The 27,666-nt window shown below is 45.6% G+C and overlaps 2 protein-coding genes across 6 annotated transcripts in view; one reads left to right on the forward strand and one right to left on the reverse strand.

Moving 5' to 3' along the window:
• The window catches only part of pphln1 (periphilin 1), a 38,393-nt gene that overhangs the window by 4,939 nt on the left and 5,788 nt on the right, over positions 1–27,666 (reverse strand). For 3 of the 4 annotated variants that reach the window (XM_088367589.1, XM_088367587.1, XM_088367588.1), the window contains exon 10: positions 25,974–26,530. The exons of the other annotated variant lie outside the window; for it this stretch is intronic. In XM_088367589.1, coding sequence (XP_088223715.1) covers positions 26,267–26,530 — 264 coding nt within the window. In that variant the 3' untranslated portion in view covers positions 25,974–26,266. Of the gene's footprint in view, positions 1–25,973; positions 26,531–27,666 lie in introns of those variants that run through there. 4 annotated transcript variants of the gene reach the window in all.
• prickle1b (prickle homolog 1b) lies at positions 10,841–25,825 on the forward strand. 2 transcript variants are annotated; one of them, XM_088367581.1, is made up of 8 exons: positions 10,841–11,028; positions 20,039–20,236; positions 20,509–20,622; positions 21,187–21,324; positions 22,735–22,938; positions 23,010–23,196; positions 23,280–24,254; positions 24,328–25,825. In XM_088367581.1, exons 2-8 carry the CDS (start codon positions 20,051–20,053, stop codon positions 25,245–25,247), a joined length of 2,724 nt encoding a protein of 907 aa, XP_088223707.1. In that variant the 5' UTR covers positions 10,841–11,028; positions 20,039–20,050; the 3' UTR covers positions 25,248–25,825. The 2 variants fall into 2 exon arrangements, with proteins under 2 accessions (XP_088223707.1, XP_088223706.1); XM_088367580.1 differs by lacking the exon at positions 10,841–11,028 and adding an exon at positions 17,923–18,188.

Genomic DNA, 27,666 nt, shown 5'->3' on the forward strand with positions numbered 1-27,666 from the left:
AATTATTGGATTGCCAATAATAATAACTTTCTTTTTTAAACACGCTTCTTTCTCTTTGCTATCCATCACAAAAGGTGTCTTTCGTTCTATGAAATAAAAGTCATACTATTGTCATTCACACATTAAGAACATCCGGGAAGACATAAATGTTTATATTAGGCACACGGAGCTGGAAAGGTCTGTGAGAATTGTGAGGCCTGAGGAAAAAAAAAAAAACCAAAAAAAAACCTGGCAGTGCTTCACACGGTATTCCATCCAAAAGCACAAATCTGTTTTATTGCAGACTTCTTTCTGTCATACCGACAAACGTATGAGTCAGATTAAAAATAATATATATGTCGTAAAAGGGAGGAGGGGGGGGGCATAACTGTGCTGCCAAAAAAAGTGGCAGTTTCAGTCACGAAATAAATCAATCTTGATGATTTTGAAACATTTTGGACTCCCATCCTGAAAGGTCCCGCCGGCATTTCTGGCTTCTTCCTGTCATGCCGTCACCTGATCCCTAAACGTAAGGATGGCGGCCTTGAAACGTTTGAGCGTTCTCTGTCACTCAATACAGTTGCAAAGCGCCGCTCTCTCGTTTCTACTTCAACCACTCCAACTTTTAAGCCCACTTGTTGCGAATTCTCCCGCAGGTGTTTGGCTTCGACTCGCATGTCTGTCAAGCGTCCCGGACACGAAGCAGATAGTCAACAAAAAAAAAAAAAGCTTAAAGTCATATAATGCCACTCACAGTTAATATTTACTGTCAAACTAAGCTGTACTTAAAACAACAGCTCGCTAACATGCTAACAGTTAGCATCTATTCTTAAATTTACAAAGTTTGACCCACAGCTTATGTAAGTGAAAAAAAAAACTCCGAGTGTGTCTGGATAAACGATGCCTCGCTTTTTCCCACACGTAGCAAAAAAAAAAAAATGAATCTGAAAATGTTTTTGTTGCCGGGTGATAAATCTGCCAAGCGCTTTGCCGTGGGCTATTATTGCCAGGATGGATGCAAATTGTAGAGCAGCAGGATCGTGTTTGGAGATGACGGCTGTTATCGTTTCAGTTATTGATGACTCTCTTAAATGAAACGGCGCGATGGAGGTGGGAGAACTGCGCCGTTATCTTTTCGGAGCTTTTATTAAACCAATCCGCCCACTTCCAAAGTCACAAGTTATAGCAAAACAAACGCTCAAGTGGACACGGCTTTCGTCCGAGCACTTTGAATCGGGGAAGCGGCCGCATCGCAAATTGTTTACTCGTGCCTTGAAGTGGCGCTGGATGAATACGGGCAGCATTTCTTCGACGCAAAGGCCAATGAAAGAAAAATATAGCAGCCGCAGCTGCGTTTTGTCATATCAAATTTTCTTTTTCATCTGCTTCATATTTTGGTAAAAAAAAAAGAACTTTTTTGAACAGTGTGTGAGATTTTTATAATTTAGTGTGCAATTGCCACCCCGGACAAAAATGGTATGTGTGGACTGCACGAGTGTGTTCCTCAAAGCCAGATAATCCGCTTGTCAAGTGACCGTAAACTCAGGAGTGTGTGGTCGCCGGCGTGGCTGCTACGTCTGCGCTTGTGATGTGTGACATTCCGGCCATACCAGACCATCACGCAGGTCAAAAAAAAAAAAAAGTGGTAAGGATGCGATGGAAGGCCTGTCTGAACAATTGTGGAGAAAAAAAAAAAAATCAGGATTACTTTGACTGATCATCGGTTACAAGGCTTGGTTGTGAAGTTAAGCAAATTTTAAAAAACAAAAATATTGCAATTATTTATTACTTTATATCCATATGGAATGTTATGGGTCACAAGACTAAAAAAAATACACTGTATATACATGAAGCAATGTTAAGCTCATTTTGAGTTATGATGCAAAATCCCCATTACCCATAATGCACCAGCCATCATATTATCCCTTTCCTCGCTTTTACAGCCACGTCGTAAAAAAAACATTCACGTTGAACTGATAACTGCCTTTTAAATCAAAACTATTAAAAAAAAATAACTCCCTTATGCTTTCTGAGGACTTTTTAGTTTTTCCAAGTTAGTATTGTGTTTTTTTGTTTTTTTTACTGGCCCTGGTCGTTCTATTCCACATTTCAATAAAAATGGCGCTCCATCTGGGATTTTCGTTTTGAGAGATCTTCCTCCCTTCGAGCCTTTCCGCACTTCATCACGACACAAGCAGCAGGCCTCTGTCGAGCTCATCCTCGCAAAGCCCGCGTAAACAACATCATGTCATTTTTTCCGGGCAGATTTTCCGGAGGCACACGACTTCCTCCGACAAGTCACCGCTAATGAGCCACCGAAAAAAGGCTCGTTCGCAGCGCACGCAACACCTCCGGCGTGTCAGCGGAAATCCAGTCATTCCCCTTTGACGCGCGCGAGAGGAAACTCAGCCAATGTGTGGACAATTAACAAGTTGGCTAATCCACCATGTTCGGAGAAAATGGAAAATAAATTTGCATCGTCGTCAATTAACTCCCCGTATATCGCACAATCAGCATAGATCAGATATCGCCATCTGATTGGCCCATTTTGCCATCATGAAGCAGAATCCATCTGACCCGCAAAATCGAATCCAGTCATTCTTTCAGTCCATGTGCAAATCAAACAAACCAGTGGCGATGGCAGCTGTGGTTGAACGTCACAGGAGAACAATGCAAAACTATTTTTTTTTTTTTTACTGTGTAGTGTGCGGTGCACATTCTCAGCCTGCTACATCACGCTGAATAGCTAGCAGTCATCATGTCGTACAGATGATGACACCGCAAACGATTCGTATCTTGCGACATTAGAAGGCTTGCGTGTTGGGAAGTTCAAAGGTCAGCGTTTTGAGGTTATGACCCAGTCATGTCACGCCCTAATTGTGATTGTCATGTTGACGTTAAGAAGCGAGAGTGGGGAAAATTAGCACGCTAACGCTAATCCCACCCGCCGTTTGTGCGCGTCAGGGCGTTGTGGGTGCGATACGTGCGATATCCGACCCCACGGTAAACAGATACTATTGTCTAAGTCGCGTGAGGATCGCCACGGTGACAACAAATCGGCGTGACGCAAACAGAGCGAGGTTTTGCAACGACTTCAAAACTGAGGACTTATTTTACCGAACGGCCCTCCTCGTCCCCGGAATTTACAGTCCGATGGGCCTGCCCGCTAATAAAACACATGTGGACTTGTAGAGGAATGGGGAGGGATGGGAGGTTGGAAGGGGGGAGGCCCAGAAACAGCCTCTCTCTGTATGCGAGCACTTAAGAGCACAAACACACACAAACACACATTCAATCTTGTGTACATATTCGCTTACATATACACTTATTATACTTGTGTACAAGCTTAGTGCACATTCCTCCCGCTGCTTATTATTGTATCCCGCGAGTATAAATTAAATTAGTGTGTGCTGAAAACACCGGCCAAAAATTGTAACTCATTGGTTGTGATTCATAAATCGGTTCAGTGTCCAGAGACCTTTCAGAGTCCTAATAAACACTCACATGTGCCAATTATTGCAGTTTTTAATTGGACCAATATGATTTTGCAGAGCCCAATTACAGGTCCGGGAACCTCAGGTTGAGAACCCCAGGTCCAACCGTGCCATCATGATAAGAAAAAAAAATCCAAACTATGCCCAGCAAGACACATTGTGGTCATCTCATAAAAATCTTCCCAGGGATTTGCTGAAGGCGAATTTGTAAGACATGGCGGAAAAGGCGCACACGTGTGCTTCATTTAAAGTTCCGACGAGCACAAGAACGTTTTCAAAGCAGATTGCACCATGACTAAATATTTGACCCGGATTCGCCCCAACATTTCCTGGTAAACTCGACTTGCTGTCATCTGCGATCACATTTTGACAAATGGTTGAATCCCACAATCACGTGACAAGAGGAGACAATCCGTCTATTGTTCTCAAAGCGTCCCGCATCATATGGCCGTACAGACGGACAAGTGGGGTGGGTGGGGTCAAATTAAGGTCAAATCTGTATATTCACTATTAGGATAAAGGCAGATAATAAAAGAATGCTAATGCGCATTGTCCATATATGGACCGTTTCCTGCCAAGTTCTCAGAACGATGATTTCATCATGAGTTCCTGCCCGCCCCGCGGCGTGGGTCACACGCTGCCTCAGTGTCAATAATATGCAGCCTACATACATAATTGATCCGTTTCCATGGTGACGCAGAGGAGCCACTGACCTGATGAGCTTCAAGGATTGCCGGATAAACCCGTCACCCTTGGCCTCGTTTTCATTTCAAAAATGACACTTGGGTTGAATATTACGGGATGTATTTCAAAGCTGAGTAATATATGGAATAAAAAAAAAAATATCGGGTTGATGGCACGTGCGATATACGAATTTGACAATTTGCGCGCTTCTGGGAATACTATAAAAATTATTTTTAAGCGACAGTATTCCCGCCTGGTCCGTAAATGCAGAGTCGGGTCGACCGAGCGAACGAGGTTAATCGAGCCGACCGGCTATTCTCAGCTGGATTACATTTTGCGCAGTTAAACACGTTTGAATAAACAGAAAATAGATCATTTGGAGAGCGTGAATGAAAGCATACATAGATACAGGGGACACGCAAGCCTTTGGCCATGAGCTGTGCGCTTGGCCTGCAATCAGGTTCTATTGTGAGTCAATGGACTGTGAATAACAAGCATGGGCGTTGCGCGGGATGATCCGAGGTAAACAAAAGGACGAGGATGGTACCGGGGACAAACGCAACGTGGCAAAGGGGTCAAAAACGGGACAGATTATCTTTGGCTTCTACGTCGAGCCCCAAAATTTTTGAGTCACTCATGCGAGGTTGGAGGTCGTGAAACTGTCCAAGTTTGTGTTTTCTTCCGTCAAAGCCAACAGCAGCCGTGCCAGTGAGTGGATGAATAGTGTCTTTATTCACCTCCGATGGCTGTAACTTTAAAAAAAAAATCCCCTCGGTGGTCTGGTTTTAAGTCAAAGTGAATTACCAAATTATTTACACATCAAAAAGGGGGGGGGTGGGAGGGCTTCTCCTCGAGTTATAAACGAAATTTGGAAGGAGCCCATTGACAACATTAGAAGGCCCCTAATGTGATTAGCAAACGGCCGCTCAACTGCAGATGTGCGATTGCGACGTAATCCAACATGATGCATGGTTTTACGTCGATAGGGGTCTTCCCATCCATCAAACTAACAGACTACCTTTTTTTTTTTTTTCAGGGTTTTCCTTTCAAATTGCGCTCGTAATTGAATTTGCAAACAAGCGTCCCCCTGTTGTGTTTCAAGGTCATCCAAAATAAATAAGTCTTGTTTTGCAGGTCCGGTTGCTTATTAGACAATTAAGAGCCATGTTAAAAAAAATAATAATCTTGAAAATACATTTTCCATACGAGCATTGCGTCAAGTCTGATGCGAAGGTCGCCCGTCGTCGCAGTCTCGGCTGTAGGTCCCCCTCAGGGTAGCCGACCTTTAACCCCACGTTAGTTTTGGGGTCAGTGGACCTTAACCTGGGTAGCCACAAAGGTGAGAGGGACCCCCAACTCCACAAACATTGGCCATTTAGGGGTACGGCGGCTTGTCACTGGGGTGGTATCCCCAGTTTTCATTTTTAATTTGCCCTTAGGGATAGCATAGATCGACTCCTACAATAACTCCACACAGTCTGCAAAAAAAAAAAAAGTCTTCCAAGATTGACTTTGAAGCCTTTTCCGCGAACATATTAAGTTTCCCCAGAGCCGCCAAGTCTAGCAGGCTCGGGTGATTTACTACGAAAGCCTTTGGTGTCACAAGTCAGCAAGGTGAAAGGACTGCACGTATCATTATAGCCAGCGAGACGCCTTACAAAAAGTCATCCAAACGATAAGGAAATATGTAATTACACATTGTAGCTGCATTTCAGACCTCCCCATCATAGCACCCGAGGGAAGGCAAAAAATTCATCTGCTACTAATGGAGCTTATGTTAGGTTTATGCACAAAAAAAAAAAATCCCTGCGTTGGGAAAACATTGTGGCCTGAAATCAAGCCTTTGTTTTGTTGTTGCAACAACAAAAGTTTGCCTTTGCCGTTTTTTTTTTTGTTGGAGCTCACTCGTTTGTATAGAACGACGGGCACGCTGCCGCCTTCGCTCTTGGACTTCACTTTTGGCACGGGAAATATGTCATTATGTATAATTGTTGTTTACACAAACGAACGACGCAACTCTGGCAACCGACCACTGTAAGCTATCAGGGCAAAAATATTGCTTTTGCTTATTTGATAAAGATCAATGTTCACTGAAGGTCAAACGGGACCAAATTAGTGCAGAGGAGGCTTGAATTGCATTTGGGACTAAATTAAGAAAGCATCGGCAAGGGCATCTTCTGATATCTTTGTTCCCTGGGGGGACGGCGCTGAAGGTTTTATCTCGATTCCGGTCTCCCCCGCTGCTCCACACAGATGGTTAAGCTCTGTCAAGCGGCATGAAAGGTTGCTTTACCGAAAAAGCACCTTTGTAAAAGTGGGAGAATTATACATTAAAGAAACACAAATATCCTCTTTTTTTTTTTTGGGGTGGGATTATTTTCTGTAATTCTAACAGCACACACTCACTGACGAGTCAGCAAAACTTGGCTGCCGCGGCGACCGAACGATGCCAAGGCAGCAGCCTGCCGAGGCCGTAATGGTGAGTCACACCTAACAGGAACATAGCGAGATGCCATTCATCACACACACACACACACACACTCTCGAAACACTGCAGACACATCCTCCGATCACTTTATCTCCTCTCTATTGTTGCTTTAGAAAATATCCTTTATCCGCGTACTTCCCGCTTTTTCTCATTGTTAAAGGCTTCAGAAACTCGCCGATGGTGGGAAAGGAGATCTGGAGAAGACGCCACGTCGTCTCCAGAGGATGGCTTTGTTGACATTCTTGCGTCGGCGGTGATGCCGCATTTTGGTTTATGGTGGTGCACAAATATATAAACAACCTATGGGTGTCCCGATTTGAAAAGGACGGCCGGGTCGGATAACCTGACAATGCTACTTCAAGTCTAAATGACAAATCTGAATATGTATCGTTGGGAATCCAAGCTACCATGGGTTGTGTAAAATCCAGGAAATGAAACAGACCCCCAGAGATCTTTTCTGGTTGTCTCCTTAATGTAAACCTATTGTCCAGACAAATTCTTTGATATTCCCCGCTCTGCTTTTTGTCTCGCAACCACGCCGGAGGACAGAGACAAGCTGTGAACAGCTTTTCATCAAACTCCATACTTTTTGGGATGGTACACGCCAGGCGAATTCTTGTGGCTTAAATAAAAGGAATGACCGTATTATCTGGCCCCGCCCCCTTTCTGGTTTTCCACGCAAAACGGCGTACAGTAAGGTCGCTCGCTTCTCATAAGAAAGCAGTCCATCACCAGCACGTATATCACAAGCGCCATTCTCCGAGGGCCTGCTCGCTGATTAAGCGCTGCGTATGCATACATCATCTGAAACGCAACACTCTTATCAGAACGGGGTGGTTTGTTCTTTCGTTCCATTTGGGGGGGGGGGGGGGTGGGGGGGGGGGGAAGACATGTGTTTCTCATTGGGCTTCATTTGCCTATCGGAGCCAGGTTCCCACCTCGGGGGTGTCAACACCTTATACAGTATTAGCTGCACGACAAACTGATGAATAACTAGTTTTGAGATGAGTAAAAACAAAATATTCAGATATTTAAAAAAGTGAAGATAATTTAATGCTTTGCGGCCCAAATAAAATAGTGTGGCGGGCCGTATCTGGCCCCCGGGCCTGAGGTTTGACACCGATGGTTTACGTGCTAAAACATAGATGAGATAAGAAGGAACAACACCATCTTCTCACGTTACTGGATAGCGTCCAATGAAGGTTTGGAGCACGTCGCTTGAGACTTGAGACCAATAAGACAATGAATGTCAACGGCGGCCGCTCAACAAACTACTTTTCTCTTATCAACCTGAAACAAAACCCGACAGCCCTTCCATCACTTTCTCATTCTATCCGTCTTTTTCTGGAAGTGCCTCGTGTTTGCTTTTCGGCTCCAAACACGACACTTAGGTGTCTGTACTCGCAAGAATGGCGGCGTTTCAAAAAAGAAATGATGTCATGTTTGTCAAAGACGCGAGCGGGCCGTTTATTGTGTCATCAAATCTCGCTTTGCTAACATTTAGGGTAGGGAAACGTTGGGGTTAGGAGAGGTTTAAAAATTAGACAACGCCATATAGAGGAGGTTTAGTATTAACTTAAGAGTGAGGTCATCGCTTGTCAGATCTATAGGTGTAAAAAAGGAGCAGCTACTACACACAGACAGTAGGAAAGCTCATTTCAAGTTCACCGGTCCCTAAAAAAAATACTGAGAGGAAGTTTTGCCCCTAAATTCCAATTGTACCAGTTTGGCGGAAATATGAAATGAATCCTGAAGTTACGAGACAATCTTGCGCAAAATTAAAGTGCTCCCGCGTTTGGGATTTCACCGTTTTACAGTACAGCCCTGAGGGTGAAACTCCCCCACTCCTCTCCACACACACACACACCGCAGATGGAAATGTAATTGCTTCGTGCAACCGTTTTTCGAAGTTTCAGCGGCGCTGACATGCAAGTTAATGCGAGTAGCACCTGCGTACGTGTTGGATAACAAACGCCGCGGTGCATGCTAGCACTTTAGAAACAACCGCTATGAAGTTACACTATCCGGCCAAGATGGCACAAAGTATTGGACTCGACGAGGAGACGGCACACCCACTTGACGGGATTAACGTTTAACTCGCTCTGTGCCACACACAGCTGTCACGGCGTGCCGAGGCGTCAGGAAGCTGCGTGCACATTCGAGTATGCCTCCTGGGGGGTGGAACGCTAACTGTTGATTTACCTCATTCAACAATTACCTCTCCGAGGTGGCAAGAATTCCAAAAATGAAGAATGTCTCGGCTGCACTCCATTCACCCGAAACGTTCCCACTCATAAAAATACCAGAATTAGTTGAATTAGTCGGCTAAGCTTCTCTTGTGTCGCGGCGTATCTGACCCTTAAAGGTCTACTTGTCACTCCGAGTTACGTACATCTCCGGAAAGTCACTCATGTTGAGCATGGAGGTAGAACAAAAGCATTTGGTCTGACTGAGTCCACATTTTCAAATGATTTTGAAAATAAATCAAAACATTTGATCAATGTGTTTCCTGTTCGAACTCATTACACACTGACGCTAGCAACATTAGCATGAGCATGGTAAAACACTAGACTTGAACTTGTGCGTTGGGCCTTCCACTCCATGTAACCGAATCTGCCCTGACTTGAGTGAGCCGACATATCTGATGACAGCTCGGCGATAACAGGTTGCCCACCCAATGCAACCCCCCCCATCCTTTGACTCGTCTTCCCTGTGGCTACCGTGGCGATGACACGGGATCGCAGGTAAGTAAACATGACGAGTGACGGCGAGTGAGCCAAAGTGGATCCTGCCGCTGCAGACTCAGCTTTTCCAAAATACCCGCGCTGGTATGACAAAGAAAGGACTATTGTTCAAGTCTGTGCTTAGTCAGAGGATGATTCCGATGCATTTAGCGCCCGGGTTGCCGTCGCGGGGATCAGCTGGACCCACATTCCCACAGTATGATTGACATTTCTCCTCGGGGCCATGTCTGGAGCCACTTACCTCATTCTATCTGAGGGGAGGGGGTTTGAAGCCGGGTTATTCGGGGTCACCGAGAAAGAGAAGAGGCATAAAGCCAAGCCCGAGGGAGGTCACGGCCAGAAACGGAAACTAATGTCTTCCCTCGGTAGAGGGTTGACTCACGTTGACTGATTTAGCGGCTAGCAAAAGTAGTATTAATTATTCCGCAACGTTGATTTAAGTCGACACTGTACGTGTGTGCCCTTTTCGGGACCTCAAAACATTATGCTACATTTATCTTTGACGACACCATGTAAAATCTTGGAAATGTTTCAAGTACAGACGGCAATATTGTCAAAACAGAAGCTCCTCGGGTATGAAACAATAACGGCGACACGTGTATGTTGAAAAGTTCACGCTGACCAACGATGACAGCAACGTGACAGATGAGCCCGGCGTGGCTAAAAGATAAAATCCTGCGAGTCGATAGAAAAGATAAGCTTTCGTTGCCGCTGACATCCGAGCTGCCATCACAAAGTGCGTTGGCCCACATCAATGCGGCTTGTTTTCAAAGCGCTGCTAAGTAAATAAAAAACACGCAGGCAAGTGCGATGCGCTCGAACCGGGCCGTGTTTTCGCTCGCAGGATTTACTGACCCGGGGTGGGCCCCCCATTTGGTTCTCCCCATGCCGCACTGATCCTCACTTCCTCTTCGGCTGCATCCGTAGGCCTACGGGGCTTAACTTTTATATCCCTTTCCCTCTCTGTCTGCTGTAAATAGGCTTAATGTTACAGTTTTCTGTGTGGACACACAAAAGAGGCGCTGGGGCGCGTTCTATTCTGCGACGGGCCCGGTTGAGAAACAAACAAAAGACGATCGAATTTCCCTTTTTTTTTTTTGAAAAAGGCTCGGCGTCTCGTTGAATGGCGCGGATACAGGACAGCGGCAAACAAATGACGCTGATATTGTCATAAATCATCTGAAAAACTGACAACTTTCCAGCAAGTTCACGATCGCCTCGTCGTATTTTACTCTACTTTCAACGCCTGGAGGTGATCTCATCGCGAAAACGATTATTATGATTCCAAATATCACGAGACCTGTTGGTTATTGGAGCGGAATACAAAATACAGCATGTTGTCTGTCCCAAGCGAGGAGAGGCTGCACGTACTGGAAGCAGAGGGGAGGGGGGGAGAAGGAGGAGGAGGGAGGGAGGGAGGGAGGGGGGGGTATATTTTTAAGCCAATAGACATCCAGAACTGCTAATATCATTCCTCGACTCTCTAAGCTGGTGCCAGAGCTGCGCAAACTGCTCACTCTCTCTTTGACTCAACTCGGAGATGAAGCCTTGCAGTTAAGTTTTAGTGACCGCTGCACGGATGCCCCGACTGTGATTTCATTTCGAGGGAATATTCTACCCATCCATTCGAGCCTACCGGGTGAGTTTTCGGCACATCATTATTCGATCGTGACGGTGTATTTTTTAAATAACCACGTCCCAGAAAGTGAAATTAAACTGTGGCTGAGAGTGAAATTGCAGCTGTGTGCGGGATTTTCAGCTTACAATGTGTTAAGACGCACTGAGCAGGGCTGAGTGGGTGTGTGGGGGGGTGCGAATTGTCCTTTCCAGATGTGTGGACTCAGCTGTTGCCTGTCACTCAGGTGGTCCCGCTGCCTTTTTCTCTTGTCTGCCTCTTTACGAGCCCACTCGACGTACCTCTCCGACCGGCCATAAACGTGTCATGTGGACAAACTGCTAAACTAAGTCAACGCTCGCCGGTGATTAGGAATCGTGTCATCATGGCCCATTTAAAAAAATATAGATATATTTTCATCAATGGAGTGCAAGGGGGGTAAATGAAAATGAACACACTTGGGATTTGCTGAGAAGTGTCACTGCAGCCAAAAGTGGGCTGAAGCCACTAGTGACCTCTAGTGGTGGTTACTGGTATAAGCAGCCCGCTGGGAAAGCTTATTTTGAGTTGCAAACTCCACTTGATGCATCCGTCCATTTGGGACAGAGCAGATCTTGTGCAGGGGGGTGCTTACGCCAGCTGATACCCCACGCCGAGTTTTCATTGCTGATTCAGGATCAGAGCAGTCAAGAGTGAGGATCAGGTGACGAGTGAGGTGTGTACCCCGCCCCTCTCCCTTCGTGGGGGGCCGTTCTTGGATGGAGGTGGGGGGCGCTAAGCAATGCTAAGCCTTTGTTAATGAGTATCTGTGTGTGAGTGTGAGAAGGGTGTTTGGATCCAGTTGCAGTTAAGCTGCGGTTAATTGGTCAGCCATTTTTGATGCGCGCAGGGGGCCAGGAGTTACTTTTGAAAATCCACCAAGGCAGTAGGTGGCGCTAATAGCCGATCAGAAGCCTGAACAATAATTTGGGGTTATTCCTATGCTGTGTATTTTCAAATTATACAGAAACACATCATATGGACGAGACTCTCGTCACATGCGTGTTTCTATCCACAATAAGTGACTCCATCCTTCACTGTTCTTTGTTTTGTCATATGCGAGCCAGATTCTCCGTCTCGGGCTGTTGTACAAGTGCCAGAAAGGAAATCCAGCCTTAGAGATTGTTTTGGTATTGTTGGACACTGTCCTGGAAATAAAAAAAAAACTAAACGCAACAACAGTAAGACTGATCTCAATGTGCAATGGAGAAGCATAAATGAGAATCGGCAAAAGCATATTTTGCAAGAATGGTGGCTTAAATGCTTGAGTCTTTGTTGTTTTACAGCATGACAGAAAATCAGTAACAACTTTTCGGGTGTCTTGCAGCTGGCTGACTTCTGATTTAGGGAATGAAGCAGTCAAGATGTTTCCATGCACGCAGCACAGACTGGAATTAGATCAAACAAATTGAGTTGATAAGAAACATAAACACGAATGTGAGCGCTCTGTGTCCGAACACGTGTGTGTGTACGTGTGTGTGTGTGTGTGTGTGCGTGTGTGAGACCTCCACATCCACACTCAACACTGTCCCGACTATGCGCACGTCTGTCAGTCTCGAACCTCACACCAACATGTGCACACAGTGCCGTATTTGTGCAGCCGCAAACTGGAATTAATCGAGCAGCGGGGTGTGTAAATCATTGCAAACATCAGAAAACACACACACACGCTTGCCAAGCAGCGATCCCTCTGGTTGTGTGTGCGCGGAGGAGCCAGTATGCAAAGAACCAGACCAGTTAATAATGAGAAACAGAAGCAAATCGGTACAAAAGGAGTCTCTTGGTCATGTCTCAACTCTTCTCAGCTCATCAGTGCGGGACTAATATCGCTCGAATCTTTGCAGAGGATAAAGAATCGATGCCTGAGCTAGCTTAGCTTCGGCTAGGACGACAATGTATATTCCTGTCTCGTTGCTAGCATACATTCCCGCGGAATATATATCCCCAAAAATATTTGTTTTTCAAATATGACTTGGTTGAGTTACAACACCGCAACATAAATACCATTTAGCGTTTAAGCTACCGGGCTAAGCAATGTGAAAGTTGGTGTTAGCATACCAGCGGGGGTTGTCATCACTCCCTCTGACCATTAATATGGATCTTTTTGCTCTGGTGGTTATACACGGAACCCTGCGGGCCGCACTGGCTGCACAAGGCTAGTATTATGGTCAGTTTGCGGGGAATGCAAGTGAGCCAGACGTCGAATAAATGCCCTACACGAATTGCGGGACCGCAGAGCGAAGACTCCCGGCTGCGAGTGAGAGTCGCTTCGGCACCAACTTAATTACCTGTACACACAGCTCTATTTGATGATGATTAAAGCCCTGTAACACACACACATGCTAAAAAACCTTCCCAGACATCCCAGTCTCCAAGCATGCAGACATAAAAAAGGTGATGATTATTAGATGATAATAATTAAAAGGCTTGTTAGTCTAATAGTATAGATAGTATCTCGTTTAAGACGTCGGCGCGGCAAGCACGTAATTATTCCCAGTTGTGTGACCACCCAGCGACACTGCAAAATACGGTAGACGTCAATTACAGTGAATTGAAGAACTGCATGCTTCAGATCCAAGTCAAGATATGGCTGAAAACTCACAACTAGTGAATGATGTCACGAGTGCATCGCCATGGAAGCAATAACAATCTCGGCGTTGTCTGCGAAACACAATATTTACGGTTTGTTTGTTTGGTTGTGTGCGGCTGATTAAAAAAATGATGAATGGTATACTCCGCTTTAAATCGGTCTCATGCGTGTCTGTTAACTACTTGCCTGTATTTTCCAATATAGACGTTACGGTAATCAACATGAGATCTTTTCCTCGGGTGGTCAGCAGACGTCTTTGCGGCCTCGTATCGTCCCAAAGGATTTCATCCAGGGGGGGAAATGGTTTTGTCCAATCTGATGCTACTCAAGAGTCAGGAAGTTAGTGGAATCTCGTGAGAGCAAAGGGTGTGGAGTCTGACTGTATTTATCAAACAGTCTCTCTATTGTCGTTACGTTGCGTCGCCGATGACGTAAACCGCAAATATCAAGCCGTGTTTGGAGCCGCAAAATTCGAAAGAACGACAGCAATCCGAAAAGAAGAACAAAAAACTATCCTTTACTTTGACGTGTTTCTTCAAGAGAAGAAGCATCATCAACCTTAGCGGTTAGCGGATGAAAGCTTGGGGCTTTCCAAGTGTTCCCAGCGATACAAACAGTAATTTAACAGTTGTCTGGGTGTGAAAAAAATCCATTTGTTTCTTGCTAGTCTTTGTGGAAGCGACTTTTAAATTGCCCTTTGCATTAATGAGGTACTTAAAAGTTCTTTTTATACTGTTGACCTAAAAAAATTAAAAAAAAAGCTCCGAGCGAAGGCGTTCATTATCCCCAACCAGCCGCCCGTGAAATTCAACATGTGAGGGCTTGTTTATGTGTTTACATCCATATTTACGGCTCTTTTGATATAGATTTTGGAGATGTTTCGGAGAGTATGAAGGGGTGGAAAGCTCCCCCGGAATGCCCTTCAGGGCCTTTCTAGACATCTGGTTGAGGACAGACAGCTTGAAAGTCCAAATATGTCCAGTTAGATCCCCTTGGGGAACCGTCGTGCACATCATTACGGTCATCCAATGACTTGGGTTGCCTGAAAGCCTATCATTTGGTTCCGAAGGCTTACAAATATGCGGTAGAGCCTTTCAAATCGCTTCCTCTCGCTATTGCCTCTTCCATCTGTTGCAGATTAGTCTTCAGTGTGTTTAGAGAGCCGAGACCTCGGCAGTGCGAGACGGATGGTAAACCCGGAGGAGGGCTTTATTCAGAACAATCACTTGGGTCCAAATGAACGGAGAGGCCATCTAAGGATATGGCCGGCTGGGATATGACAACTGAGAGGCGGAGCCTAGGAACGGCTTCAAGGTCTTCACTGGCCAAAATACCAAAATAAGACTCGGCTGTACATCTAAAGTTATGGTTTCATTCGTACTGCGGCCAAGCGTTATTGCCAATTGTGTACTGGGTGCTGCAAATGTGTATGTGTGACGCTTGAGTGGTGTACCATCCCCTCGGAGACTTGTCGTTAAGCCGTTGCGCAAACACCCTCAATCCCTGGCCTACATCGAATGTATCTATGATACAGCATTCATTGTATGTACGAGGGGGGCAGGGGAGGGGGAGGGTCCTCTCAAATGTAATGCAAGTCAAATGATTTGTTAACCATACCTTACATAGCCATGTCTGAGGCGCTTCGCCTTGATTGACAGCCATTTATTTTGGCTCACGTCTGAGACACAAGTGTAAATCATTCTGTAATACAATTCTCCATGTGAGTCAACAACATTCTTCAAGCCACGTCTTGTGTGAATTTTCCTTGCCGGTTCACTTGCCTTACTATTTTTTTTCTTTTCGGTCATTATTTTTTTAAGAGATTAGTTTTACGAAATAATCATTCGAGGGCTATTTTCCCCCCGAGAGTATTTCAAACTAAAAGCGGATACGGGAGTCTGGAAAAAAAGGCTTTATCGGATCCTAACACGTATGGTTCCTGTTTTTACAAGCACACAAAGTCAGCCCATGGGGCTCTTCCTACGTTGCATGCAGTACCGTACTGTATGCGACCACACACAAGAAGGGAATACTCCCGGTGGACCAAATTATCCCCCTAAGAAAATTGCATCAAGACTAATCCGCATGCTGATTTGCATTGTGTGGGGTCCGGAAATAAAAAAAAAAAAAAAAAAAGTTTCTGGCCTTACAACGGTGACCTCTGGATTTTATTAACATTGCCTCACTTAACTAAATTGAATCAGCGCAGGATAAGACACACATTGTATTGGTATTACAGTTTTCTGATGTTACGAAGTGGTAAGCTGATTAATTGAAATTGTTTATCGGCTTCTGTGTGATTTGAAGAGATTTTTTGGGAGACTTGAGAAGAGGAAAATAACTCAGATGTGCCAAAGCCTCTGCATAAGAAACGGATTTCACACGCAGCTAATTGGTTCAAGTCAAACCCTGGATGGCAACTCTCCACAACCTCTCCTTAAGGTCGCTTGCCATTTACTTGACAATTTCCTGCATTTTACGGCACGTTTACGGCCGTCCCGCCATTGTCCCAAAGGCGTATAAGTAACACCCCGCGGCTTAGCAAATCTCAGCATTGCTTTTTATGACCGGGAGCCTAAATCAGCCATAGTTAAGGAACGTCAAGGAATATTAACACTGAACTGGCAAGACGTTTGCTAAGTTATTAGCGAGGATTAGCTTTGAGCTAGCCAAAGAATGCAAATTGTCTGTGTATCCAAAGTCTTGGATATTATGTTTTACGCTATGTTAGCATTAAGGACGACCTCTCTCATTGCTTTTTATGACGCTGCAACAAGTTGAGACTCCTCACCGCTGCCCTTGTGATTTCTGTTCGAAGGGCCACGGCCTGCGATATTTACATTCTAAGGGCTCGTTTAAGCTCTTTCGTCCCTCCTGGGGACGAAACACAGTGGCGGCTGTTGATTGCAGGTGAGAATGATGATTACTGATGAAAACGGAGCACTTAGCTTTACAAAACAGAGCAATTTGACTTCACAAAGCCTCCCTGCAGGCTCAGAACAGGCCCAACGACTATTTGAGCGATGGCCAAGGTTAATAACTCAAACTAAAATTGCACACAAAAATTCAAAAATAAAAAACAAGAGTGCCTTTAACACTGGCGTTGACGCCATGTGTAATAGTCAAGCCACAGAAATATCGCTGGGTTGTCGGGGGGGGGGAAGTCCAGACTTGAATGTCATCTACATAGAGAATCCAAAGCAAACAATCACAAGCCTTGTGAGTTTTTACTGACAAATGCTCCGGGGGTCAGAGGTAACCGCATAACGTCTCCATTAGTTAACTTTGTGCTCAGGAGTGTCGGACATGTGAACTGAATCCGTTCGAGTCTAATGACTCAACAAAACACAACGATATGGCCGAACTTCCACGGCTCCAATAACAACATCACGGAAAGCTGCGGCATACATTCAAATATATTTGGGCAATTCTTGAAGAGGAAGCAGAGGAGACCGCAAGGTCAATGTTCCCATTGTGTCCCCAAAGGAACCACAAGTCTAGGCCTAGTGTGAAAGACTGATTTGTGCCTATTGTGTGGGACGAAGCCACTCATGCTCTATTCACCCCCCCCCCCTCCTCAACCCGAACTCATTGTCACCCTTCTATTATCGTAGCTCTTCACAGGGCACACATGGAAATACTTGGACATCTCACATGTCAACATTATGGGAGAACCAAGATGCGATTTGGGAGAACTAATAACTGGAAAAGTCATTCGCTATGATGAGAACGTTTCCAATAAATACCTACTAAAGGCCTTACAGTGAGATGTCCATTATGAATGAATTATATTTAAGTTACTCGAGTTTCAGGCTCAGTTTCTAGAGGCCGTGCCAGGAAAGAAGGCGGCGTTGGCAAAGCGCTCGCTCGCCTTAAGCGAGTTAGCAAAGCGAGCCATTCCTCATCGGTGGCAGCTAATTTGGCATGTGACAAACAGCACCGCCGTCCCTTCTGTTAAGTCACTTAGCTCGGTTGTCAGGGGGGGAAGAGGGGGGCGTCTTTGTCTCGCCGGACAATTGAGTAAACTCATTTTTCATGCCGGAGCGTTTTCAATGATTCCTGCTTTTCAGGCCGTTACAAAGACAGATGGTTGCGACCTTGTGCAAATAAGTCACCTCGGAGCTGCTGCGGCCTGACAAGTCGTCACAAATATCCAGAGAGGTTTTCCTGCAAGTTTTTTTTTTTGGGGGGTGGAGGAAAGGGTGTGTGTCTGAGTGTGTGCGATTGAAAGCTAGGAGAGGGGTGGAATGAGGGAGGGGCCTGGGGAGTCAGACCTGCCTACGCACATGCACTCACGACACACTCCAGGCACTCCAGATAGAGACATCACCTCTCTCGGATCTCCTTCTCAAGGATTTGGGGATTCCTAAATGAGGTGCTCCCTTCTAACTTTCGGAGACATTTTGAAGGAGGGGTGAGTGGGTGGGGGGCTTCCTGACCGAGTTGGATCTGGAACTGATTAGAGCAAAAAAAAGCCTTGGTGCTGAAGATATGTAGAGCCGGCGTTGTGTGGCTGAGAGGAAGCGAGGTTGAAAGAAAGATGCTTTTCCTGGAGGTAAGGAGCAAACACTTAAGCATGATTTGGCCTGGCTCCAGAAGAGCCTCGTGGAGCCCGTGATACCCATTTGTCCTTAAAATAACACCGCCGTGAAGAAGTGATGATCTGGGCCTTTGAACTCCACTAATGTTTTTCCTCGAGCGTTGTGGAACATTTGCTTTTTGGCATTCCAAATTTTCGGTTTGTACATCTTTGGTCATTGTGCAAATGCCGTTCTGGAAAATCAGACCGATAAATTCCAGACACTTTGATTAATCAAGGATTTATGTTTGAAATAACTTTTTGACCCAGTCAGTCTAACATCAGCGGTGAAGGAGTCACTCTAAAAGTGTCAGTCAAGCGGGGGAGGAGCACGCAGTTAACCGTTAGCCGACTACATCTGGCCTATGTTTACACAGACCCCGATATTGTGACTCCTAAAATGCCTTTTTTTTTTTTTTTTAAAAGTGCGTTTGAACCTGTCCAACCTTATTGCAAAGACGAAATATGTGTTGATAGGTCGGAGAAGGAATCTGCAAGGTCTGAGGGTAGCCCAAAGATGGAGGCGGTTATAAAGTGTTGTGGTTGTGCTTAATTGTTTTTGTGTGCGTCCAAATAAACCGACTATTTACTAGAGAGGTAATTAAGGTTTTAGGTTTTTTTTGCAGTCACCAACTTTATCTATCCATAAATACTTCAAACATAGTCAATGATGGAGTGTCCCAAAATAAAGACTTCAATCATCTAATTGTGCCGCTGACTAGTGTTAACAAGGTTGCGTGAGATAGTCATGTGGAGTGGGTGGAAAAAGAATTCTCAGAGTGATAACATTATCTATCCCACCATAAAACCTGATAGATTAGGCACGGAAGAACAAAGTGACATTCAAATACTCCTTTTGTCTCGGAGCACCAGCTTTGGTTTGGTCTTTAACAGCATTTTTAACGTGCAAATTTTGTGTTTTGGGCCCTAGGGCGGAACTGTATGCTAATGGGGAGAATGCTAATACTTGTCCATCCTTGTTTGCTTGAAAGCCTTGAAGGCTGACGGACATTTGCAATGGATGGAAGCAGTGTTCTGTCTGAAGTGCGTTGCGAATCCGAATTTTCCATTCGCAGGATCTTATCGACAGGCCGTAGATGCTAGTTAAACTAGCCCGTGATTGTTTTGCCAGTAGAGGCCATGGAGATCCTAATGACCCAGATAGTGCCGCCCTCATGCATGTGAAAGATCATACCGCTCAAAACTCGGCAGCGCCAACGTGAAGCATCTGTTTGGCCTCAAACAAGTTCTGTTCTGCTCAAAGAGACCAGGTAAATCGAGTCACAGACTGTCCCGGGACTTAACCGCTGCTATGAAGCCCGAGAACGACGCTTAACAGAGACTATGAGGCCTCTTCGGGTCTGAATATGCCTGGAAAAGCAAATCCAACCTTTTTCCCCAGATTCACTTTCCCTGCTGCAGATATGCCAGTTTATGGTCTCATGTATATTTAAAACGCCACTTGTCATCCAGGCCATGGAAGGCTTACATATGTTCTTACACAACCGGCAATGCAACAGATGTTTACTCCCTGGCAACATCTGTTGTCCGAGCACGCCGAGTGCAGATTCAAAGAACTGTACAAAGCCTGCTCGTGCAAGAAAACGTCCGGAAATATCTTCCGTTTCAGACATTGAGGGGGAAAAGTACTGTTCCGTGAGCCTTTTAGTCCTAATGGAAAAGCTTGCTTGTTTTTTTCCATTACACATCATCTGGAGAGCCTCTTAAGTGTTTTCGTTTTTCATCACGCATGAAAGGACCCGTACCACGAGTGGGTTGAGGACCAAAAAACATGACACTATTTTGGGGGCTTTTTCTATTCACAGCGACCGAGCGCGATGAACCCGGAGCTCAGTGAACGAGGGCAGCGTCCTTCGCATCGAGGCCCCGAGATGGAGCCTCTTCCTGGGGGGAAGAAGGGCATGGTGTCCATGAGCTTCCAGAGGAGCTCCACCTCGGACGACGACTCCGGCTGTGCCCTGGAGGAGTATGCGTGGGTGCCACCGGGACTTAGGCCTGAGCAGGTAGTGCCTTAAGTCTTACGAGCAGATCGGTTTTTTTAAGTAAGCATCTGATGTTGATGTTTAGAGAGAAAATGGTTAAGCAAACATTACTCACAGTTGGTCGCCTGTGACGGGATTGAGATTGACATGTTGGCTCGATTAATCAGGGACACATACGTACATACACAGTGGCAGCCATTCTTTATTGATTCCCTATTTGCCCTCATTGATCCCAAACTGTGACGCACTGTACTGATACAATAACAAAACTACGCGTTGGTCTTCACCTGCAGGTCCAGATGTATTTTTCCTGCCTGCCGGAGGATAAGGTGCCGTATGTTAACAGCTCCGGAGAGAAACACCGGATCAGGCAGCTCCTCTACCAGCTGCCGCCGCACGATAATGAGGTAATCATTCCTCGCTTTGTTTGTCAAACCGATTCCAATCCAAACCAAAATCGGATCATGGCCAGAGAGAAAGTTGTGGATTCTGCTGGCAATAAAAGATGATTAAAAGCCTGGACTAACACAAACAGAATAGCCACAATCTCTCGTCTGGAGAACAGCTTTATGGTTCGTAAAGCGGGCCCTCCTTTCACATCTGCGCTGATAAGAGTTTACATTAGGAGGTACGGCGGGGAGCTTTATCAACCCACACGAGGGCTGACAGAGGTGGTCTCTGTCTAAACACCCAGCGGATACACAATAAGTCTAAGTCAACATAAACAGTGTTTGATGGGGCGCTTTTATAATGTTTGTTGCTGATTGAGGAGGACGAATTCCTCGCCTTACTGCGGTTAGGAAGGGAGAAAGTGCGCCCGGCGTATTGGTCTTTTATCTGGGAATCGACAATCTCTAGACATGGGGAAAAAGTGGAAGAATTAAAAATAAACCACTTTTGCTGATGCTGATCTGCCGCTTGAGTTATTTTCTTTATGCCTGCTCCACTGAAACTACTCTTGTCTCCGCCAGGTTCGTTATTGCCAGTCTCTAACAGAGGAAGAGAACAGGGAGCTTCATATATTCAGCGCCCAGCGGAAAAGAGAGGCACTCGGGAGGGGGACGCCCAAGATCTTGCCCCGAGCTCTGCAACACACTCGATGCGAAAACGTAGGTGGCGCGCTCGGATGCCCGAGAGCACGCGGACAAAGAGGTCATTTAGTGCTCGTGAAGCTATCAGGCAGTTTCAACTTTGACGAAAACCAACTGGTGGCTCTTACGCTATTTATATCTCAAGCTGGCCCGGCTGACGTGATGCTTTGGAATTCACTAATAAAAGCGCTGCTCATTACTTGGAGGAAGCGGGGGAGAGCTCATGCACCATCTGAGTGGTGAAATAAGCTCCCCGAGAGGAGGTCCACCAATTTCTTGCTAACAAGCCACATCTCCAAAGAACGATTATACATCAAAACTGAGATTCAACTTTTTCAAAATCAGTCATTCGCTCAAACTGAACGAAAATGTAACATGTGGGAAAACTTCTAGTGCTCATTGTTAAAGCCTGCTAAGAAACTAACAAAACTAGGACAACAGAAAACCATGGCCCGATCCAACTACAGACCATCATGGTCACTACAAATGTGTTTAATCAAACTAATGGAAAACATCATTTCAACAATCACTGGAACGGAATAAATGGAACCCTTCACCAATGAGGAAACCACAATTGCTGTTTAGCTATGCTAGCTATGTCGCTTGGGGTTGAGATCTTGTCAGCGCCCAAACATAGATGCTAAACAACACATTATATGTTGAGAACTAGCGACACATGTTGACACACACGCTAATCCGTTGTGGAAATGCCACCGTGTCACGTATTCCTTGGGTCATAACTCACATTCTTATCTCCGCAAAGCCACACTTATACCTATGAATGTCCACATGTTCATGGACAATCTACAAAGCTCCAGTTTCTGTCGTTGTCAGGGACATACATGAGTCATGGCCGTCTGTCCACTCTCGTAATAATCGCAAACAGCTGGGTATGCTATCCTATCGGCGTCCCCTCGCTCTTGTGGGTTAAATTAAGACTTGTGATTGTGCGTTCAGACACACTTTGACAATCTCTGGAGTCATATGAGCTTTGGCGACTGGAGACCAAGGACAGTCGGCTTCACGGGTTCAACCAGTGTTATTAAATGTAAGACTTCCATCGTAAAGCGAGACAAATTGAAAGACAATGCTGATTTAAATCAGTGGATGTCAGCTACAAGAAGAGCTAATCCTGCATTTAAAAAGGAACAGGCAGCTATTCTGAAAGACATGAAACTTAATCTGTGGTTTTGTTTTAAAAGATTAAAATGCTTTGCATCCATCTTACATTCAATTTAGCAGTGGTTCTGGTTTCACGGATGTATTTTTGAGAACATGGCTGGCTTTATAGCCGTCTTAACAGGGATGGACGTCTATTAAAAACAAATGTATTACACTACAATTTAAACATACTTATCAGTAGATTATCAGCAGAGCCACTGCATTAACGAGATTCCTAAAATATGACTGTTTGTATATCTTTGGCAGTGCGGGGGTGGTATCAATGGAGGAGAGATGGCGATCTTTGCCTCGAGGGCTGGACCGAACCCCTGCTGGCACCCAGCATGCTTTGTGTGTGCTACATGTCAAGAGCTCCTTGTGGATTTGATCTATTTTTACCAAAATGGAAAGATCCTCTGCGGGAGACACCATGCAGAAGTTATGAAACCAAGATGTTCCTCTTGCGATGAGGTAAGTCGCAGCGACGGTGATGTCGAGGTTCATCGCTCTTCACCAACCATTTGTATGCTCTTCTCCTTAAGATTATCTTCGCAGATGAGTGCACAGAGGCGGAGGGCCAGCATTGGCACATGAAGCACTTTGCCTGCTTTGAGTGCGGGACGATGTTAGGGGGGCAACGCTACATCATGAAAGACGGACGGCCATACTGCTGTGGATGTTTCGAGTCGCTATATGCAGAGTACTGTGAGGCTTGTGGTGAAAATATTGGTAAGTCCAAATGATTGGATTGAAGAACCTGGAGTACCCAAACCCAAGTTGCTCTTCTAATTCACAAATGTGTCTTCCTGTAGGAGTGGACCATGCACAAATGACCTATGAAGGTGGACATTGGCATGCCACAGATGAGTGCTTCTGTTGTGCTCAGTGTAAGACGTCCTTGCTGGGCTGTCCGTTCTTGCCAAAACAAGGGCGCATCTACTGCTCGAAGGCTTGCAGCCAAGGGGAGGATATCCACACTTCAGATTCATCTGACTCCGCCTTCCAGTCTGCTCGTTCACGAGAATCCCGGCGCAGTGTTCGCATGGGTAAGAGCAGCAGGCCGGCTGAACAGTGGAGACAGTCTCAAGTCTTAAACCCCTCCACCATTGCCTCTGCGAGCGAGTACAAGTTAGTTGAGGGGGAAGTTGATGGGGATATTGACGACATTGGGCAGAAGCTTTCCCATCTAGGCCTGGATGAGGAAAGGTTCTGGAGGGATCGTGAGGAGCAGGATGCTGGGGGAGAGGAGGACCCCGAGGAATGGGCCCAGCATGAGGACTACATGACTCAGCTCTTACTCAAATTTGGTGACCAAGGAATGTTGCAGCAGATTCAGCAGCCATCGTTAAAATCTCCAAGCCATGACAGAAACCATCTGATAAGTGTTTCTGACCCTTGGTTGAAGCCAGAATCCCTTGGAATCACTGCCTCTTCACCAACCCCTACCAGTCCCACTCAGAGCCAAACCTCTAATCAATCCAGAGCCAACAGTCTTAGTCCTGGGCTCATGAGCAAGAAGCATCTTCCTGAAATGTACTGGGCACAGTCTCAGGACGGGCTGGGAGACTCCGCCTATGGAAGTCACCCAGGGCCTGCCAGTGCCAGAAAAATCCACGAGTTAGAGTTGGACCAAGATCAGGACCAGTCTAGTGCAGGGAAACATACCCTATGGCAAGAGAAGAGGCAGTGGTACCAAGATACACTGGAATGTATTGCAGATGAGCTGAGGAAGGCGGGGCAAGGTGTGGGGGACTCCATGGACTCATTGGCATTGTCAAACATCACTGGTAAGGAGGATGAGGTTGACGTTTTGGTGTTTGGTTTTGATGTTCACTCAACAAACATTTTCTGCTTTCTTAGGTGCATCAGTTGACGGAGATGGTAGGGATAGGCCTGCGGTCTACTCCCTTCATACAATGCAGGAACCTTTGGTGGGAGATGGCTGTGAGAAAATGAGCAACATGGGGACTTATAATTCATCTCATCTTCACCACAGTAACAACTCTCTCAACATTAACTTGGAGAGGGGGGGACAGGAGTCAACACAAGAGGGAGACTTGGCAACAAGGGGAGGACTTCTGTCTCTGTACCCACATTCAGAAGCAACACCTCCTGGGTTTGTCCATGCGCCAGCTCTGAGGAGGACTAAGTCACAGTCCAGGCCTCCTCAGATGGTCAAGTTCACAGATGACACTGTGGATAACGGATATAATGATGGATTTGAGGTCAATGTTCGAAGGCATCCCATGAGTGAGAGGCCACAGCGGAGGGCTTACGCCCACGACGAGGCGGGCCGGGAAAGAAGCCGTCCGTCAAGTCACCATGGACGCAACCGACAGAGTCCCCACCACAGTAGACACCACAGGAGCCGCAAAACCCATTCGGACATCGCCCTTAACATGGTGCCTTTGGAAAAGGCGCAGAGACCATATCGACATCACCGACATCACCCCCGCGAAAGGTCTCCAAGTCAACCACTGGCATACCCTCAATCCCGGTCTGACTACATGTTTCAGGGTGCCTCCCAAGGAGACCGCCGGGTTCAGCATTTTATGGGTCTCTATAAAGATGAGGACGAGTGGTGTTCCACTTGCTCTTCGTCATCATCGGACTCTGAAGAGGAGGGATACTTCCTGGGCCAGCCCATCCCGCAGCCTCGACCTGCTGGGCGCTACTATGCCGAGGACTACCCGAGGGTCATTCCCCTCTCGTCCCAAAGTCATGGCTCAAAAACTGGTCGCAGAAAAGGCCACCGCTCCAAAAACTGTATCATCTCCTAAAACTCACATGAATACGATGATCTGTAGATAAATGCTGAGTTGTAAGAAGGGGACTGTCTAGGGAATTCGGAAGGAGTGGGTTGTTGTTGACAAAAGAAATTAGTCAGAAATGTGTACATTCATTTGATGTTAGTTTTTATGTAATGCATGGGGAGATACAATTTGAGTGAAAAGATCTAAGCTTTGCAGCTACACAGTGTACAGTCAATAGGTAAATTCTACACACAAGTGGATGATAAAAGTAGAAACTGAACAGATTATTTAATGCAAAATGTAAATATTAAGATTTTAATACTGTTAACTTTATATTGGTGGTTTAAATGAATGCTTTTGAAGTGTAATAAAAGTGGAAAAAATGCCGGCTGTAAACGCAATCTTTCTATTTTACAAGGAACCAAGAAGGTGCCGTTTCATAAACTGTGTTCTCCAGTTAAGTGCCATAAAACAATGTCTAATGTAACATTTACCCAAATATGTAACATCTATATTGAGCCCAAATATTTACTACATCTGTTGTGTCATAACCAGTTATATACCTAAGATTGTAAAGATGCTTGTAATAAAATATTTTTTGCAAAGCTGCAGAAAAAGTTGATTTCCTTGGGCATAGTTTCTTCTTGCTTTGGCGACTTTCCTTCTTCAACTGCTCACTGTTTTTTTTTTAAATATAGGAATCCTTGAATATTTCATGTATAATAAATAATTTAAATGCAAAAAAACAGGAACTTTTATTTGAAAAAACTTTTTTATGATACTCACTCAAAACGTTCGAGACATCTTTGACATGGTGGCACAGCACCAGTCGAATTCAACTTTTAACAGAGAACACTAAAAAGGTACAAATTATTTCATTTCAAAATCTAACACTGGTTAACCTCCACCCGTGTGCTGGAAAGAAGTGTGAATCCAGAACTCCAACATGTGTCCAGTTCCAGTGAGTCACAATCCAAGTGATCCGCCGTGGTCAGACGGTAATCCCACGACGTTCCATCCGATCACTTTGTCAAAAAAAAAAAACCTTAGCTGTGGTTGCTTCCTGTCTTTGAAAGTTTCTGGCTGCTCGAGGTTGCCGAAGGGGCGGTCAAGTCACAAGTAGGGAGTTCTGGATGCTGTAATGTCTCATCCAGTTGGCTGATGAACTGTTTGAGGTCCTCGAGACAACGTTCACGGATCTCCCCTAGGTTCTCTCTGAGGGGGACTTGTAGCTGCTTCTCCAGATTGGGATCTTTAGCGACCAGCATCTTCACCACCGTACCAAAGGTTTCACAGTCCTGGCGGTACACCTGAGAGTGGACAAGGCGGGAAAAAAAAAAAAGTTGATGATGAATTATGATGAAGTCTTGACTTGAGAAAACTAGCATTCCCCTGCTCCGTTCTTCACCTAGGCGTGCACACAATTTGTTTTAGTTGTCCTGGGCTGAGCATGCTGGTGTCAATTAGGGGGGGGGGGGAAAGATTAACATATCTTCTCAAGTCCCATAACTGCAGCTTAAATTGCAGGTGGCGGGGGGTGGGGTGGGGTGGGGGGAATGAAGCAATAAAGACACTTGAAGCTCAGAGGTGACATCCATTCATTTCATAGCTGCTTCTTTACTCTTCTACTGAGGAAGCGTTTTCTCAAAAACTGCTGCTTTGAGTCGTTTTACAATCTTGCTGGGACATCCAAACAACATCCGTAGGGTGCCGCCTCAATCAAGTCAAAGGCTGCTGATTGGTCCAGAAGACAAAAATAGTCCCAGGAAATTGCGCTGATGTCAAACGAACACCCTCTTCCTTTGGCCATTTTGAACTAATCGAGATTCGATCCCCTTTATGGTGTCAATGGCGGTATCGGCGTATCTCAGGAAATACCCAATCAGGTACAAGAACCGAAACACTTGAACAGAGAAAAACCGATCTCTGAAACAATGTGTTAAGAATATACTTCCTGTATTATAAATGACTTCCCCCTGTTATCCAAACAGGAAGGAAAAGAATTGTGCTTAACTCTGGGAGGGGCAGGCAAGCCATGTCTGGGTATCCAACTCCCCCAAAATCCGTTTCTAAAAATGTGCTTTTCTCAACTGATCGCCCGCAGGCCGTTAAAAGTGGACCAGAGATACACGTGAGCCATCGGCGTGTGCCTGCCTGCCCAGGCAGCAAGCGGAACAAAAAAAAAAACAAATAAGTGGGGGCCCTTCAGTCAAGCGCTGCCACCTTTGAAGCCAAAACAAAAGGAGGATCTGAAAAGCCTGTCCTTCTGCCCAGTCGTCAAATATATTTAGATTCCTCCACAAATGAAATGAAACACCGTTTGTGTCACGGCCAGGAATGCGAGGAGTACAACGTGATCCGGTTTATTGCCTTTCACGCCGCGTCGCTTAATGCGACCGGCGAGTTTGTACCTCTGCCAAAGTCAACTCTGAAACAGCTCAGGTAG

This window comes from Syngnathus floridae, chromosome 22 (genome assembly GCF_059516105.1).
Source record: "Syngnathus floridae isolate MCC-2025c chromosome 22, RoL_Sflo_1.0, whole genome shotgun sequence".
Classification (NCBI taxonomy): domain Eukaryota; kingdom Metazoa; phylum Chordata; class Actinopteri; order Syngnathiformes; family Syngnathidae; genus Syngnathus; species Syngnathus floridae.

Coding starts and splice junctions, on each gene's coding strand:
- prickle1b (XM_088367580.1), top strand. Junction 20,623..21,186: donor TGCCGCCGCACGATAATGAG/GTAATCATTCCT, acceptor TGTCTCCGCCAG/GTTCGTTATTGCCAGTCTCT. Junction 24,255..24,327: donor GGCATTGTCAAACATCACTG/GTAAGGAGGATG, acceptor CTGCTTTCTTAG/GTGCATCAGTTGACGGAGAT.